The 17,508-nt window shown below is 47.5% G+C and overlaps 1 protein-coding gene across 2 annotated transcripts in view; it reads right to left on the bottom strand.

Moving 5' to 3' along the window:
• LDLRAD3 (low density lipoprotein receptor class A domain containing 3) overlaps window positions 1–17,508 on the bottom strand; it is a 217,440-nt gene that overhangs the window by 113,740 nt on the left and 86,192 nt on the right. For both annotated transcript variants that reach the window (XM_019738499.2, XM_074336214.1), the window contains exon 3: window positions 79–204. In XM_019738499.2, coding sequence (XP_019594058.2) covers window positions 79–204 — 126 coding nt within the window. The remainder of the gene's footprint in view (window positions 1–78; window positions 205–17,508) is intronic.

Below are 17,508 nucleotides of genomic sequence, written 5' to 3'. Positions count from 1 at the left end.
ACGAGTGTGGCCGGTATGGAGGTGGTGGGCTGACTGGGGTGAACGAAGGGTCGCGGTGTGTGAGCTCCCAGCACTTACTGCAGTTCTCTTCGTCGCTGCCGTCGGGACAGTCCTCAAAGCCATTACACCGGAATCGGCCAATGATGCAGTGGATGCCGCTGGCGCAGGGGAAGAACGTCGGACCACATTTTGATTTAGCTTTGGCTGCAGGAGGAGAAAGAGGACAAACAGCAAGACATCAGGAGGTTAAGGTTTCCGACCACTGCATACCCATCCCGCTAACTCTGAGTGTGCGAGTGGGTCCTCTGACATTTACCCTGAAGTCTCCAAACGCCTAACCACCACCCCCTGCCTCCGCCACCCAGCCAGACTGGAAGCCCACAGGCAGCATCCTCAGGAAGGAAACAGCTCATCCCGCTGCTTCAAAGGTCCCAGAGAGGCCCCCCCAGTCACTCCACCAGCAAGGTTCAGTCAAAACGTGCCGAACAGGGAAGGAATGAATGGGTGAGTAGATGGATGATAGATGGAGCTTGCTCGTAAGGTGCTAATGAGCCGTTCAAAATTCATTCCCTGACTTTCAAAGTAATCGCCTACATTTAGTAAGTGCTTACTCTAGTAGACAGTGTGGCCCATGCTTCACATGGCTCATGTTTTAATCCCCCAACAACCACCAAATGGGACAGTGGAAAAGAATTCACGACACAGGCCTGAGACTGCTATCCTCAGAAATGCCTGCTGGCAAAGTCGGCCCCTGCTTGGCTGGCATCTGGGAACCTGGATTTCAGAAGGGCTCTCACCATTCTCTCTCATAAGAATGGTTCACTGTGCCCAAACTATTTATGCAAACAGTGCAGTATATGCTGAACATCTGCTTTTCTTCTGGGAATCTGGGGTTTTTGGTGCATGCTGGGCAAAGGGTGCCTGGGTGAACAGCTCCCAGTAAAAACCCTGGGTATTGAGTCTCTCTAACAAGCCTCCCCAGTAGAAAACAATTCCCACATGTTGTCATAACTTGTTGCTGGGGAACTAAGTGCATCCTGTGTGACTCCACTGGGAGAGGAATCTTGGAAGTTTGAGCTTGGTTTCCTCTGGACTCTACTCCATTCATCTCTTCCCTTTGTTGGTTTCGTTTTGTATCCTTTCACTGCAATAACTCACAGCCATGAGTATGATTCTGTGCTGAGTTCTATGAATCCTAGCAAATTACTAAATCTGGGGGAGTCTTGGGGACCCCTGACCAAGGTGGGTACAGTTCTTATCCCCATTTCACAGATGTGCTTGGAGTGGTGAGGTGACTTGCCCCAGGGGACTCCACTAGAAAGCCTGGTGCTGGTGTGAGGACCCTGGCACGCAGACCCCAGAAGCCATGCTCTCAACCCACTCACTGGGTTGCCTCTCTGACAAAGGCTGTCACTTCTCACAACAGAAGCCAGACTCCTGCTCATAGAAATTCTCCTTCCACTCCTGCTGTACAAACAGTTTTCACAGAAACTGTGGTAATTTGGGCTTGATGGAGTGTCCTGCTAACCAAGCAGCCTTGTGGGGTAGCGTCCTTTCCCGTTCATGGCGCTGGCTATCCTGGCTGGCGACTAAGGAAGTGCAGGATCAGATCTATTACTGCCTCCCCGGTAGCCGGTCCCACCGGGTAGCCCTCCTGTCTCCTGTCTTACAGGCAGGACTCACGGTCCTCGGAAAGGACGGGCCGTTCCTTTGGAACGACCGGGCAGTAAATCACCTCCATGTTCCTGCCGTCGGCAGCACGCCAACTTTAGCAGCAGCTGATCCACAAGCAAGAGGGTTTTAAGGCCTGGGACGTACCTGGGTTTTAAAAAACACACATGGCTTTCTTTCAACAGGGAACTTGGGTAACAGTGCTGGTGTGCCCTTAACAAAGCACAAACTTGGGAGAGAGTGTGTGGGTTCAAACTGTGGCTCAATTTTTAGTCACCTCGGGCAAGTTTCTAAATATGACTGAGCCTCAGTTTCCTCATCAGTAAATCGGAGCTAACCGCTACCTCACAGGGCTCTAGGAAAGATGCAGTGCGATAATCTATATAAAATGCTTGGCCCAGAGAATGGCATACAGTAGATGCTCACGTAAGGGTCATGCTTATGCTATTTACCATCAGCGTCACCACCATCACCATCACCATCACCGCTATGCTTACAGAATTCTAAAACTCATCCTCGAGCTACTAACCTATTTTTTTTCATTACCAACGTTTTAAAAAGCTCATGATGGAAGAAGATCTCTAGGAACGAATGTGACACTATCTCCAAGCTATACTATTGTTAAGTGAGAGAAGCAAAAAACTGTATCTATAGCAGAATACTTTAACCCTCCATATAGCAAGAGAAGGGGATATAAGAAAATATACATGTATTGGCTCATTGGTACAAAAGAAACACAGGGAGGATAAACCAGAAACTAAAAACATTGGTCACCTACAGGAAAGGGGTGGAAAGTGTGGAAATGGGAAAGGACAGAGGTAGCAGGGATGAGAAGGTGGCAGGCACATTTCTCTACCTGTGTAGCTCTGACTCTTGGAGCCAGGACAATATTTCACATCCCCCAAAAGTAAACAATTAAAATCAACTGTGTGTGTGTGTGTGTGTGTGTGTGTACTCAAAATACAATATAAATAGCAACAGATGAACACAACTGTATTACAAATGAAAACACCACCACACCGAAGGGGGTGGGAAGACAAGACCTAGCCTAAGCAACCCAGGAAACATAATGTTGACTGCATTCTATCAGCCAAAGAAAAAAAGAATTGTACACAAGTACAGTACTACAGTTCCATCTGTTTGTCACAGGGGTATAGATAAGCAATTCTGAAACTACCTTTTGTGTGTACTAGGGTTGAACAAATAAATATACTGCAGATAGTAAGAGCAAGGTTTCTTACTATCAGAAGAAGTTATAAACAAGGAAAGTGGGAAACATAACATGAACCCTGAGACTTGGGACTGGATTTGAAGGCATCAGTATGAACCCAAGGTTTGGATATACACAGACAAATGATAGATAGATGATAGATAGATGATTAATAGATAGACAGATAGATAGATAGGTAAGAATGAGAGGAAGAGAGGGACAGAGGGAGAGAGGGAGAGGGAGAGAGATTGACCGGTGTGTGTGTGTGTGTGTGTGTGGCAGGTTAGTGTACATATATATTTCCTAGCTTCATCTGCTAAGGCTGGGAGTAATCAATACCCCCCAATAGCAACGAACACAGCTAGCACCCAGATCTTGTTTCTAGATATCATTATCCAATAAAGGGAACCAGGGCTCCTTGCATAAGTGCTTGATTCCGGGGGGGGGGGGTGGGGGGACTACAAGATGAACCTGGAGCGTCTTGTGTTGCCAGAAAGTAAAGAAATGCTCAAAATATGATGGAGCCATGTCAAAAGGGCACAGGACTCAACCTGAAGGAGCTGCTAACAGCCAAAGCTGGAACAATTTCAGCAAAAAAATAACAAGAGTCTTGGAAACCCAGAGGACAAAGTAAGTATCTGGGAGTCCCTACTGATACCATAAAGTGTTGAATAAAGAAAGAAATGAGGGAGAAGAGAAGTTTCTTCCTTATAGAAGAATTCCAATTCGTAAATGTAGAAGGCATGTGGGAAATGGAAACTCACTGTCATGCAGGAGACCCTGCTCGCTGCGCCATGCGTCATGCGGGGCGGCCTGTGGGGTCTCTGCTCCCACTCCCCACACAAGAACGCAGGACATGGTGAGGCCAAAAAGGAACACCCACGGAGCCATAGGTAGGGGAGTCACACCACTATATTCTCTCTGGCGGCACTGTACTCTCAATGGAGGCTGGATCCACACTGTCCGCAAACCGCCATCCACGCTTGCCAGCCCAGCCGCCATCTTCTTGCTAGCCCCCATTCTTCTCTCTCTTTCCTCTCCTAGCGTAGCCACAGCAGTTATATTAGTGGCCAATGGCCCACTGGTTACAGCTGACGGCCAACTAGCCACAGCTGATGGCCATCCAATCACAGTTGATGGCCATTTACTACCTGAGCCAACACCTGTCTATGTGAGGCCGAGAGCCTGGAAACTGCTTTCTGGGGCTCTGTCCCCACACTCACCATTCAGCAAACACCATGGTAATAACGGTTACAGGCAAGATCCAATGATGGAGGCTCAGAAGAGATCAGCCACCCTGCTCTGGTCACCCGTCAGGGGTCAGGGAAGAAAGGCTTGTCTGGAGGCTTTTTGGCATCTAAGCTGAGTGTTTCCTTGTAACCCTCACTACATCGCTCCTCCGTGTAGAATGGCACTGCCCTCCTAACACCTCAGAAAGCCTCGGGCGCCCCTTAGAGCATTGTGCAGCTCCAGGCAACTGCTCCAAATCCATGCTGCCCGCTCTCCGTGCTCCGGCTGTGCGGCCTCCTGGCTTCTCCTCCAGCCCCGTGGGCACATCCCACCTCAAGCCTCCGCACCTGCCGTTCCCTCTGCCTGGATGCCTTTCTCCAGGGGTCGGCATGGCTCACTCCATGGATTTAGGTCTCTAACCATTGTGCTACCCAAAGCAGAAACCCCACCTCCCACCCTCAGTCACTCGAGCCCTCACTCTGCTTTCCTTTCTTTTCCTTCAGAGGTTACAATGTCATCAGCTTTGTGTTGTGCTGTTTGACGGATGAACATAACTCACTTGAGTACTTTCATTCACCGCTTTTTAAATTTTATTTATCTTTTAAGGATTTTTATTAAAATATAGCTAACATACGATATATTAGTTTCCAGCATACACAACAGTTATTCAACATTTGTATACCTCATGAAGTTATCACCATGACAAGTCCAGCCACCATCTGACACCATAACACGCTATCACAGTATTACTGACTGTATTCCATGCTGTACGTTACATCTGCATGATGTATTTGTTTCATACCTGGAAATTTAAACCTCTTATTCCCCTTCACCATCTTCCCCCTTTTAAAATTTCATTTACAGTTGACATTCAATATTATTTTATATTAATTTCAGGTGTACAACATAGTGGTTAGACATTTACGCACATATAATTTAAGGAGTGATCCCCCTGACTAGTCAAGTACCCACCTGGCACTGTACATGGCTGTTACCATATTATTGACTACATTCTCTATGCTTTGCTTTACGTCACCATGACTATTTTGTAACTGTCAATTTGTACTTCTTAATCCCTTCACCTTTTTCACCCTGCCCTCCAACCCCCTCCCATCTATTACCCTGATAAATCTAGTACCCATCTGATGTCACACACAGTTATTATTACACAATAGTATTGACTATGTTCCTTATACAATACACTACACCCCCATAAACACTGTGTAACAACCAATTTTTACTTTTTATTCCCTTCCCTTTATTATCCACCCTTAACCCTGCTCCCATCTGGCAACCATCCAAGTGCTCTCTGTATCTGTGAGTTTGCTTCTGTCTCGTTTGTTTATTTTATTCTTTAGATTCCACTTAGAAGCGAAATCATATAACATTTGTCTTTCTCTGTCTGATTCACTACATACAGTCAGCACTATACCTTCCAGAGCCATCCAGGTTGTGGCACATGGCAAGATTTCATTCCTTTTTTATGGCTGAGTAATATTCCATTGCATATATGTAACACCTCTTCTTTATCCATTTATCCATTCTGGGACACCCAGGCTGCCTCCATATCTTGGCCATTGTAAATAAAGCTGCAATGAACATATGGATGCACATGTCCCCTTGAAGTAGCATTTGAGTTTCTTCAGATAAATATCCAGAAGTGGGATTACGGGGTCCTCCTTTGTCTCTTGTTATAGCCTTTGTTTTAAAGTCTATTTTGTCTCATATAAGTATTCCTACTCCAGCTTTATTTTATTTTCATTTCCATTTTCATGAACTATCTTTCTCCATCTTTTTCATGAACTCACTTTCAACCTGAAGTGAGTCTCTTGCAGGCAGCATATATGAGGGTCTTGTTTTCTTATCCATTCAGACACTCTATGTCTTTTGATTGGAACATTTAATCCATCTACATTTAAAGTAATTGTTGATAGATATGTAGCTATTGCCATTTTATTATTTATATTTCTAGGTTTTTTTTTGTTTGTTTGTTTTTTTTTTTTGTTGTTGTTGTTTTATCTTAAAGAAGTCCAAGATTCCTCGTAATACTGGTTTGTGGTGATGAACTCCGTTAGCCTTGTCTTGTCTGGGAAGCTCTTTCTTCTGTCCTTCGATTCTAAATAATAGCTTTGCTGGGTAGAGTAATCTTGTTCGTAGTTCCTTGTTTTTCATTGCTTTGAATATTTCCTGCCAATCTCTCTGGCCTGCAAAGTTTCTGTTGAGAAATCAGCTGTCAGTCTTACAGGGGCTCACTTATAGGTAACTAACTGCTTTCTCTTGCTGCTTTTAAGATTCTCTCTTTGTCTTTAACCTTTGCCATTTTAATTATGATGTGTCTTGGTGTGGGCCTCTTTGGCTTCATCTTGTTTGGGACTCTCTGTACTTCCTTGACTTGCATATCCATTTCCTTCGCCAGGTTAGGGAAGTTTTCTGTCATTATTTCTTCAAATAGGTTTTCAATTCCTTGCTCTCTCTCTTCTCCTTCTGGTACCCCTATGATGTGCATGTTGGTATACTTGATGCTGTGCATGAGGCTCCTTAAGCTGTCCTCATTTTTTTGGATTCTTTTTTGCTTTTGCTGTTCTGATTGGGTGTTTTCTGCTGCCTTATCTTCTAAATCTCTGATTCGATCCCCTGCTTCATCTAATCTATTGTTGATTCCCTCTATGGATTCTTCATTTCAGTTATTGCATTCTTTATTTCTGACTGGTTCTTTTTTATGTTTTTCTATCTCCATTTTCATGTTTCCTATCTCTTTGTTGAAGGTCTCCCAGAGATTATTGAGCATCCTTACATCCAGTATTTGGATCTTTGCATCTGGTAAATTGCTTGTCTCCGGTTTGTTTCGTGTGTTTTTTTCTGGAGCTTTGTTCTGTTCTTTATTTGGGACACATTTCTTTGCCTCCCCATTTGGCTGCCTCCTTGTATTTGTTTCTATGTCTTAGGTAGGGCTGCTCTGTCTCCTGATCTTAGTAGAGTGGCCTTATGTAGTAGGTGTCCTGTAGGGCCCAGTGGTGAGTCTCCCTGTTCACCAGAGCCAGGTGCTCCAAGTGTGTCCCTTGTGTTGTTGTGTGTGCCCTCCTGTTTTAGATGAGCATTGGCTGCTGTCTGCACATCAACAAGAGGGACTGACCTTCGATCTGATTGGTTGTGAGGACTGGCCACGACTACAGTGGAGAAACCAGTGTGCAGGGGCTGACCCTACAGAGCAGGGCTTGCTTTAGCAGGGCTCTGGTTCCTACTCAATCTGCCCTTTGGGTGTGTCATCCTTGGAGGCGTCATCCTAGTTGATGCTCCAGCTGGTCCAAAGCTGGAGACTGGATGTGTCAGCCACAGGGCCTCCTGGGAGGGGGCCCACTCCAGGCCAAGTTCAGCCACAGCTTGTGCTCTGCCTGAGGCCACCTGGAATGAGCCACAAAGCAATCTGCAGATGGCTGTGCTTGGAGGTGCCTTGAGAGTTCAGGCCACAAAACCAAGGTCGGCTGCCACTAGTGCCGGACTAGGGCTGCTCAGCCAGAGGTACGGGGCACACCAAAGCCAGATGCTGCTTGTTTGGGTTTTGTAAACCTTTGAGAGAGTTTAGGAAAGTCTGCAGCATGAGCCAAGGAAGGCCATTTGTATGGAAAGCCACTGGAAGTGGCTTGGGTGGGCCCAAAATTGGGTGAGGTGGATTCGCAGAATCACCAGGGAGGGGTAAACAAACTGTTAGCCAGGTTGATGGAGACTCAGATATGGCTCCTGCCTGCATCACATGCTAGGAGCAGGGAGGGTGGAGGGCTCAGCAAAGAAACAATGGCTTCTGCCAGATCCTCCATCCAGGAGAAAACTGCCCCTCCAGCCCTCATCCTGAAGTCTGACAACTCAGTTCCTCCCCGTGTGTCCCTGGCACCTTTCGATTGCTGCCCCAGTGCTGGAGCTCAGAGCGAATGATTCTGGCGGTGAGTAAGTCCACGTGCGGGCCCTTCAAGAGGACTCCTAAGACTGTAGCCACCCTTGTCTCACTCAGCCACAATCTCCGCTGGTTTTCACAGCCAAAAGTTAGGGGGATTTCTCTCCCTAGCAATGAAACTCTGAACTGGGGAGCCTGGTGTGGGGCTGGGACCCGCTGCTCCTCAGGGGGCAACCTCCAGAGACAAGATATCCCTCCCAATTTTTAATGGTTACACACGGATGTGGGACCAGCCTGTTCTGTGTCTCTGCCCTTCCGACCAGTCTCGAGGTGGCTTCTTCCATATGTCTACAGTTGTAGGGCTTCAGTTTAGCTAGATTTGAGGCGATTGTCAATGATGGTTGTTCTGTAGTTTAGTTGTGATTTTGATGTAGTCATGAGAGGACGCAAGCACCGTGTTTACCTACTCCACCATCTTAACCAGTCATTCACCACTTTTGAAGGAGCTACACTATACAGTGCCTACATCAAGTGTCTAATAACTATTTGCTGAATATATAGATAAACCTATAAAAGGAGAGAGTGGGAGTGGGTAATAGCTAGCATTTACTGAATGCTTAGTATGGGCTAAGCATTGCATTCTATGTTCTGCAGTCATCATCTTATTAACTCCTAGGAAAAACCCATTTTATAGATAACAGAACTGAGGTTCAGAAGTGAAGTAGTTTGACACTGCTGATAAACAGAGTCAAGGCTCAAACCTTGCTCTTGACTCAGGTGCTCTACTGCCTCCTTAGATAATTCTCAGTCCCAGTCCAGCCCCAAAGGACTAGCTTATATGAGACAAAGAAAAAGAGAGTGAGAACATGAATAATAATAAATGAATTAGCTACCATTCAATTAACCAGCTCTTTGGCCCTGCCCTTGCATCCTCTTTAGGAATTACTCACGAGACTTCCTGCCTTGTCAGGGATGCTCAGGGGCTGTCTGTAGGAGGGAGCCTGCCATGCTGTGATTTACATCTAAGGCAACTGCCAGCAGATCACAGGCAGCCGGCCTAGCACCTGGCAGAGGCTCAGAGAGAAGCCAGTCACACAGCAGCTGTTCATGGCTCCCTGCTTGCACAACCCACTGCGGGGCTCAAGGGGGTCCTGGACAAAGTATGGATTGTCCCTCCTCACCCCCATTTCTACAAGAGGGAGATTTCAGCATGAACCTCAGCAGGCCCTGGCAGAAGGTGGAAGACTGACTCTGTGTCTAAAATCGCCCTGACAAAGGCAGATGACAGTGACTTCCTTCCACTGAATACATATTTAAATCTACTACTTTGCAAGCAGCTGCTCCACAAACTTTTCGAAGTGGCAGCTTTCACTAGCAAGGCAGGGACTGAGGCTCTCCTGGGGTTGGTTTATTTCCTGATCTGAGTCCTCCCCCTCCTTAGGGCCTGGTTGTCACAGTTCTGAATTTCACAGATCAGTAAAAAAAACAAAACACAAAAAACAACAAAAAAAGTTTAAACTAGAATGGAGTGGACGAACTGACATAGTTGTGAATTTTCCATTTTACCAGCAATGACATAAACAAATGTGCAATAACCTCTACTCACCATCGCCCTAAACGAAAAGCTGTTTTAGCATCCACAATGTAGGAAGGACATAGTCATAGGACCAGAATTTGGGGATGTCAGAACTATAGGGGAACCAGGAGACGTCCCAGTATTTCCAGGCAGTGATGTCCTCAGAATCAAGACCTGATCTTTACATGCATAGCATCTGGAGCACAGCAGGTAATCCACGTAGGTTCATTCAATAACTAACTTGCACATTTCACAGATGAAAAAACTAAGGCCAAAGAAAGCAATTTGGGACTGAGCCAGAGTCACATAGCTATTTAGGATCAGACGGTTCTAGAATCCAGTTCTCATGTCCGAGTCTAGACTTATTCAACTACACTTTAGGCAGGATACTGCAGGGCCATACCCTGCCAAACCCCACATCAGGGACCGGATTCAGACGAGACCCCAAGAAAAGGGGTCATGAGATGAAAAGCTTGTCTTCCACATGGCCAAAACTTTCCAAGCCTTGGCTAGAAACACTCTTCCCCAGGTATGCCTATAGCTCCCAATCTGCCCGGGAAGGACTCAGGGCGGCCCACTGGTGCTGGGAGATGACAAATGCTGCGGTGTGGGCCTGCTGTCTAATGCTGCCACCCAGCCTCTCCCCACATAGCAATCACACCAAAGAGCTGGACAGGGGCTGAATGCCAGAGCCTGTCTGTTAAGCCAGAACAGCCATAAATTCAGCTTATCAGACCTGCAGCCATCTTTCAGGCTGTGGCAACTGCTCCAGCCACAGACCCATACTCAGGGACTCTCTTCCAGAACTCTGTGGTTGGCCAAATAAGCAACAGCTGCCATCTCTACCCCAAGCTCCAGGATGCTGCCAGTGCATGACAGAAGCAGAAGCAAAAAAAGCCAGTAGCAGAAGCCTTAAGCTCTCCTGCAAAATTGCCATCCTTGCTTTGGAAACTCAAGACATAGCTCACCGTGAAAAAATTCAAACAACAGACAAACAGCAAATGTAAAAAAAGCAAAATTGTACAAAAGCAAATGTAAAAATCAACCAAGTTGCCACCACCCAGGGAAATCCACTGTGGCCACTTGGGTTAACATGTTCCTGAAGCATGGTCTCGCAAACTACCATGTGCAAATGGGTAGCCCTAGGACCTCGTTCAAATGCAGTCGTTCTGGAGCTGAACCTGGGATTCTGCATTCCTCACACATTCCCAGGCCACGCTGACGCTGCTGGTCCAAGCCCTTCACTAGCAAAGGACCACTCTCTTGTTCATTGCTCTATCTCCCATGCACAGAACAGTGCCTCGCACACAAGTTACTCAATAATTACTCACTGAATTAATAAATAGAACCCAGAGTATGCCCACAAAATATGCACCCATCAAATACTATGCTATCCCGAATCTTGCTTCTGTCACTTAACAACATATGGTGATGTCTTCTCATGTTGGTAACTACAGGAACATACCTGTAGCTATCATCACTTTTGAAGGCTATGGGTAATTGTACCCACAAGTCCCATTACTGGTGGGTATCTGGGGTGTTTTCAATAAACAGTGCACATCCAAATGTATATATTATTTCCCCCATTTGTATAGTACCTCTCTAAGGTATAACCACTAGGTCAAAGGATATACATATTTCACACGCGGGCATCCTTTTGATTATTGACTGCCTCCTGCCTCCTGCCTGAGGAACTGGTACTATTTGCGGGCCACAGATGGCTACGGGGAAAGCCTCTAGTTCAGGATTGTCTGAGATGGGCTGATTCTCCCCTGCTGGCTGGCAATGATCTTCCTGGACGCCCACAGGCTGAGAACACCCCACGGTTCCTCGGGCGTTTGTTACGTTGGTCCTTCCCGGCTACCAGTACTCATTTTTCTCCATCTCTCTCTGTCTCTCTTCATTTTAACATCTGTGTATTTCATTACTTTGCCGAGTAGGGGACATTCCTATCCAGTCAAGGAAACCATGATTCTTCGCTTTATCTTTTTAAATCTGCACCCGCTGCAGGATATCAATCTTGCTGGAATTGATTTCCCTGGGTTACACTAATCACAGGCTAATGCAAAGGGTCCCTCCTTCCGAGAGATGCTCCTTGAGCTGACTTTCCCAGGGTGCATGCCCCCTCTGTCTAAGGGCTCTGACCAAGGGCAGGTTCTCGCTCCGAGGACTGTCCCGTTTGCCCATTTCTCCAGCATTTCCTGTCCCACAAGGCAGTGTTTCATGAAGCAGGGGGTCGGTGATCCCCCTGCAGCAGGATCTCCGGGGATACCTGTGAAAATGCAAATTCCTGGGCCTCTCCCGGGGAATCTGCATTGTATAAGCACACAAAGGATTCCCAAGAACACTAAGGCGTGAACACCCTACTCAGACAGCTTCTACCTGTGTCTCACGCCCAGAGACCAAATGACACATCAGCCCTTGCTTCCTGATGTTGCTACTGCAGACCAGCAGCCACGCCAAGAATTCTGGCTACAGGGCCAGTGCGGGGCCTTCTCTGACCATCAGCCCCTCGAGTCAAGTGGGACACTCACATCCCAGCTAGTGTAGCTACCATGAGAAGAGTACCCACCCACCCCATTTCACCAGGTTCTCTCTTCTGCTATGTTCATGTGCAAGATACAAAATCACTCGGCTTTATACACAAAAGCTGTGAGCTCATATTCAAACAGTTGCTGTCTTAGCAAAAAGGCCCTTTTAGAACTTTAAAACTCTTAACCAGTTCTGTCCACTATTTAAGGATTTACAATTGACCTGTGCATAATACAAAATGGGGTTAATAGGGCCAAAAAATGTTTGCTGCCTCCTCTTGGCTACTAACAAAATATTCCTAAGCATCCAACTATCTGTCAGGCACTGCGTCAGCTGTGTGGTGATGCAACAGCACTCCTTAACTGATAGGAAAGACAGGTAAATGGGCCTCTGCATGCAGTGCCGTGAGTGCTCTGGTGGGGGAGCTACAGGACATCCAATCTCCAAGTAGGGAGGAGGCGAAGTCAGAAAAGGCTTCTCAGAAGAAAGCCGGCCTCCGTGGAGACACTCCACACACAACCAAGGTGGAAACCGATGTACTGCTTAGACAGTCTCAGGTCTTACTCATTTAGTTAGTCCACTACCATTAATTCACAAACTCTGTGTCATACCTGCAAAGAATGAAGATACATAGGAGACAGCTACACCACAAATGACAGTTTAGTGCTGGTGAGCTTGTGGCGTGAAGGTTGTTCCAGGGAGGGGGGCAGCATGGGCACAGGCTGTGGTAATGGGAGAGCGGAAAGTGTGCTGGCATGTTGATTCTAGTGGTGACTTGAAGAAGAGCCTGTCTGGCAGTCCTGACTCAGGACCGGCTGTGGACTGACAGTTACGACTCAGGCTCTGCCCGTGAGTTGTTCTGGTCACCTGAGATGCAGATACGTCCCAACACGGGATTAGGCGTCCAAGAGCTTCACTGGGGGTGGGAGCAGAAGGCTGGGAGAGCTGTGCCGGGGGTTTGGCATTGGTGGAAGGAGAGAAGGGAGGGCAGGATGAGGCTCGGACTGCATGCGGCTCCCTGAATGGTTTGGCCAGGCCCCTGGGACGTCCTGAGCCAACAGCCCCTGTTGGAGGAGTCCTGAGGGCGCGTAGCCAGGGCCATCAGTCATGCTCCATGCCCCGGGAGATGTGAGTGGTGCATGTTCCTGACCCCCACAGGCACTGATGAGCTATGTTCATGCATCATTAATTCATTTAACAAACATTTACAGAGCGCCTACTGTGTGTTCAACATTTGGGGACACTGGGGGAAAACGGTGAAGGAGGAAATCCCTGTTTTATGAGAGGTTTAAGTCAAGTGAGGAGCTAAACAGCAAACGGGCTTTGCAGTGAGGTCCGATCCTCGCTGGCAAAGGGGCACATCCTGGGTCCTATGGGGTCCTACGGGGGGGACTCCTAACCTCACCTGGGGCACCCAGGGCGTGTCTCAGAGAACCACTAAGCCGAGACTGGCAGGGTACGGATGAGGTCACCCAGTAAGAGGTGGAAGAACTTGCAGGGACAGAGAAAAATCTTATAGCCCTAAGAGTAAGAGAGGGTGGCGGGTGTTTCATAGTGATCCTGTGGCTGGGGGAAAGAAGAGAGATTTTCCGGGGATGTTTAGAGAAGTATATGGTGGGGCTCATCAAGTGGCACCTTGTAAACCAAGGGAAGGGCATTAGCTGTGTGCCAAGTGGTCAAGAATCTGATGAGTGGGTCATTCATGCTCTCCCATCTCCCAGCTGTGTGACTCTGGGCAAGTTACTTAGCCTCCCTGTGTTTCAGTTGCTCCATCTGTAAAATGGAGTAGAAACAGTTCAGTTCCAGATGAAACAGCTCTCTGGAAAGCTCTGAGAATTATACCTGTCATGCAGTAAGCATTCGGCAAATATCCATTGTACTCCTTGTCATCACTTCGTGCTTTAAATTTTCCTATACAAAAGTCGTGGTAAAACTGTCTTAAATGCTTACCTGCCATCATCAGTCAAACAGTCACCAGTTATCAAAATGACATGACTAATAAATTTCTTGAATGAATGGAGTGTTGTGTTTTCTCCATGGCTCAGCATGAAGCGGCTCCATGTGATATTGCCAAAAACAAAATAAAAAAGACCAAAGCTAAACAAGTACATTTCCTGTAAGTTTGCTCTTGAACAATAACTGAATGAAGCTCTTCAGCTATCGACCAGCGAGGGCTTCCAGGATCTTCGGGACAAGCCCCCCCAAGTGGAGTTTCCTAAAGCGTGCTGGAGGGCAACCTGACTCATCTATTAATGTAGATTTGGGGATAACTCACAACCCGCTGAAACAGAATCTCTGAGGGTGGGCCCCAAGAACCGGCATCTTCACAAGCCGTCCAGGTGAGTCTTGTACTCAATACATTGTGAGAAGCGCCTGTCCTATGATTAGACTTAACAGTCTCGAGGACAGAGGAAGCCTCATAGGACAACTCCTGCATTGTCAGCCTCTTTCCATGTCAGGGGAGAGGGCTATCCTAACAGAGCATCCTCTCTGAGAAGCCCAGGCAGGTAAGAAGCACCCCAGCTGGTGTGTTGGCCTCCAAAGCAAAACATGAGTAGAGAGCGCTAAGTAATGTGATGGCTGCGTGCTACGTAAGCGTTAGTGCTTTATTTGCTTTTAAGGGTCTTTCATGTGTATTGTTTCCAAAAGAAAGCAGATGGACCCCAAGTGCTATCACTGTAGTGCCCAGGAAAGAAATGACTTTATCTGAGCCAGAAAGCAAGAGGTTCTCTAGCCCTCAACAAGTAATGCCAATACGATTACATCCCTGTTAAAAATGGGTATCTCCGGGAGGTGGGATAATGGGTAACTGTTCTTTCTAACCTCCTTTTCTTGCCCGGGAGGCAGTGTGTGGAGTGCTTCAGAGTACAGAAGCCTGGCACAAGCCTGCTTGGGTTTGTCCTGGTTCCCCCGTATCCTGAGCAAGTTAGGTCATCTCTCTGTACCTCAGTTTCCTCATCTGTAAAATGGGGAATAATCAAATAGTATCTACCTCAGAGAGTTTAAGTACATGTATGCTTGTTAAGTGTTTAAGACTCTGCTTGACCCTTACTAAGCTCTGGAGACGACTGAGCCATTACTGTTAATAATAACATCATCTTCACGTCTGTGCAATAGGTAGTCTTTGGGTGATTTTAAAAAAAAAGTGTAACGAGAAAGGCTGCCTAGATCCTAGGAGCTAGTGTGTTGAGGGGTCTAGAAGGTCTGCCTGTGGGGACAGAGTCCCAGGGAGCAGTTTCCAGGCTCTCAGCCTCATGTGGAAAGGTGCTGGCTCGGGTAGTAGATGGCCATCAGCTGTGACTGGATGGCCATCACCTGTAACCGGTTAGCCACTGGCCACTGATATAACTGCCATGGCAAAGCCAGCAAGCGCGGATTGCAGCTAGCAAGGGTGGGCAGAGAAGCAGACGGCAGGTTGCAGATCGTGTGGCCCCTGCTTCCTGTGTCTCCAACCCAGCTGCCAGCGAGAATATAGTGGTGTGACTCCCCTACCTATGGCTCCGTGGGTGTTCCTTTTTGGCCTCACCATGTCCTGCGTTCTTATGTGGGGAGTGGGAGCTGAGACCCTGCATGACACTGCCATAAGGACCAATAGGGATTGGCAAGGACCCAGCCCTCTGATTTGGGGCCTAATTTTTCATCTCTGCAGTAAGGGGTGAGACTCAATGTTTCAAACTTTGCTTCTTGAAGTGCCAAAGGTGTGCCACAGAGGGACGAAGGAGGGCCGCAGAGCCGAGGGCTTGGGAGTTGGACCAAAGCAAAGCAGCTGCAGGTCTCTCTCTTTGTTAATACCTCGTGGGCTTTGCATGAGGTTTCATTCTGCGGTAAACACACAGAAAGAGTTGCGTCCCACTGGATCAGATCCCTAAGAAGCGTCCCCACCCCGCCTGTAGTCTCCTCTTGAGGTCTGTGATTCCAAAGATTGCACCATAATTGTCCTTTTCCTGAACAAAGCTCACTTCCAACTATCATAGCATGGGAGTGCTCACAAATTTATTTCTTACCATGAGCCAAAATCTGCTCTCTGGAACTGTTTAACGGTAGCAGTGGGGTGCCTTCGATGCTAATGAATTCTCTGTTTTTAGAAACGCTCAGGCTCAGGATGATTTCAAGTTCAGCTTCACTAATTGCTGGCTGAGTGACTAGGCCAGTATCTCTACCTGTCTGAGGAATGAATGTGAGGATGTGTGCCAAGTGCTTGAGTGCAGTGACTGGTAGGTGACAGTGACACTCCTGCTCTAATAATCAGAAGTGACAGGAGAACATCTGCTTGGGAGGACGTTGCAGGAAGAGAGCTGCTCAGATAGCAGAGCAGATGTGTTCTTGGTGGCAGACAGTGTTAGGCGATGCCATTGAGGTCGCCCACCCTTCAGTGCCATTGGTCTTGCCAGTGGGCCATGTTCCCTAAGGAGCCAGGCCTTTTATAGTCACCACAGGGGCTGCACCTCCAACACGTCCCCCTAATGCTGGCAGTGAACCACACCCACAGACGAGGCCACGGACGTGGTTCCCGTACAGTGTACACTCTGCCCTCTGCTCTGCAGGGCGTATAGCAGAAGAAAGCGTGAACCATGGAGTGTACAGTCATGCTCTGATACAAACCAAATCTTGGCAAGTGCGAAGGACTATGAAAACAGTACATATGCGAAACACACTTTCCCTGTGCTGCCTAGTGTTCCAGTTCTGTGCCAGGTTCCCCCCTCCCCGCCATGTTCTGCATTTCAAAAATATTTTGTTTTTCCTTCCAGACAGTGGAAGTACAAAGGCAGATTTGTTTCATCACTTAATTTTCTGATTCTGCCAGGCTTTTTCTCCCGCTGATCAGCAGTCCTCCTTAAAGCCTTTCATTTAAGGCTGACCTTTAGGAAAATGACGTAGGAGCAGTATCACACTTACCCTGTCTATGGCTGCGGGGCACATGAGTAAAACAAAAGCAAAACAAACAATAGAGAAAACAAAACAGTGCCTCTGTGAGTGAATTCCAGGGCAGGCAGGAATGCCTCCACAGAACAGGGTAGGGGGCAGACCCTGTTTTGTTCTCAACCCCGTGTGGTACGTGGGGCATGTGGCTTTACTTTTCTGAGCCCTCTTTTCACTCTAAGTGAAGCCTGCCCTCTGGCATCCACCCAAAGATACTGCTTATTTACAGGCCTGACATCACCTGGTTCTTTGGCTGCCCTGCTGATGGAAGCCCAGAACTGGAAAACACAGCAGAGGCTGATGCTGAAGAAGAATGAAGATGGATGGGGGTGGGCGGGTGGGTGGACGGACAGAAAGACGGACGGAGGAACACATGCTTGGCTCAATGGCTTGATGAGCGGATCAGTGGATAAAAACAGGGACCTCTCGTTCTGTGACCACATTGCTTCTCAGGAGGCTCCCGCCCCTCGTCCCCAGGCT

This window comes from Rhinolophus sinicus, linkage group LG06 (assembly GCF_036562045.2).
Source record: "Rhinolophus sinicus isolate RSC01 linkage group LG06, ASM3656204v1, whole genome shotgun sequence".
Lineage (NCBI taxonomy): Eukaryota > Metazoa > Chordata > Mammalia > Chiroptera > Rhinolophidae > Rhinolophus > Rhinolophus sinicus.
Note: the sequence above shows the minus strand (reverse complement) of the source record. Positions and strands in the feature narration are given on the sequence as shown.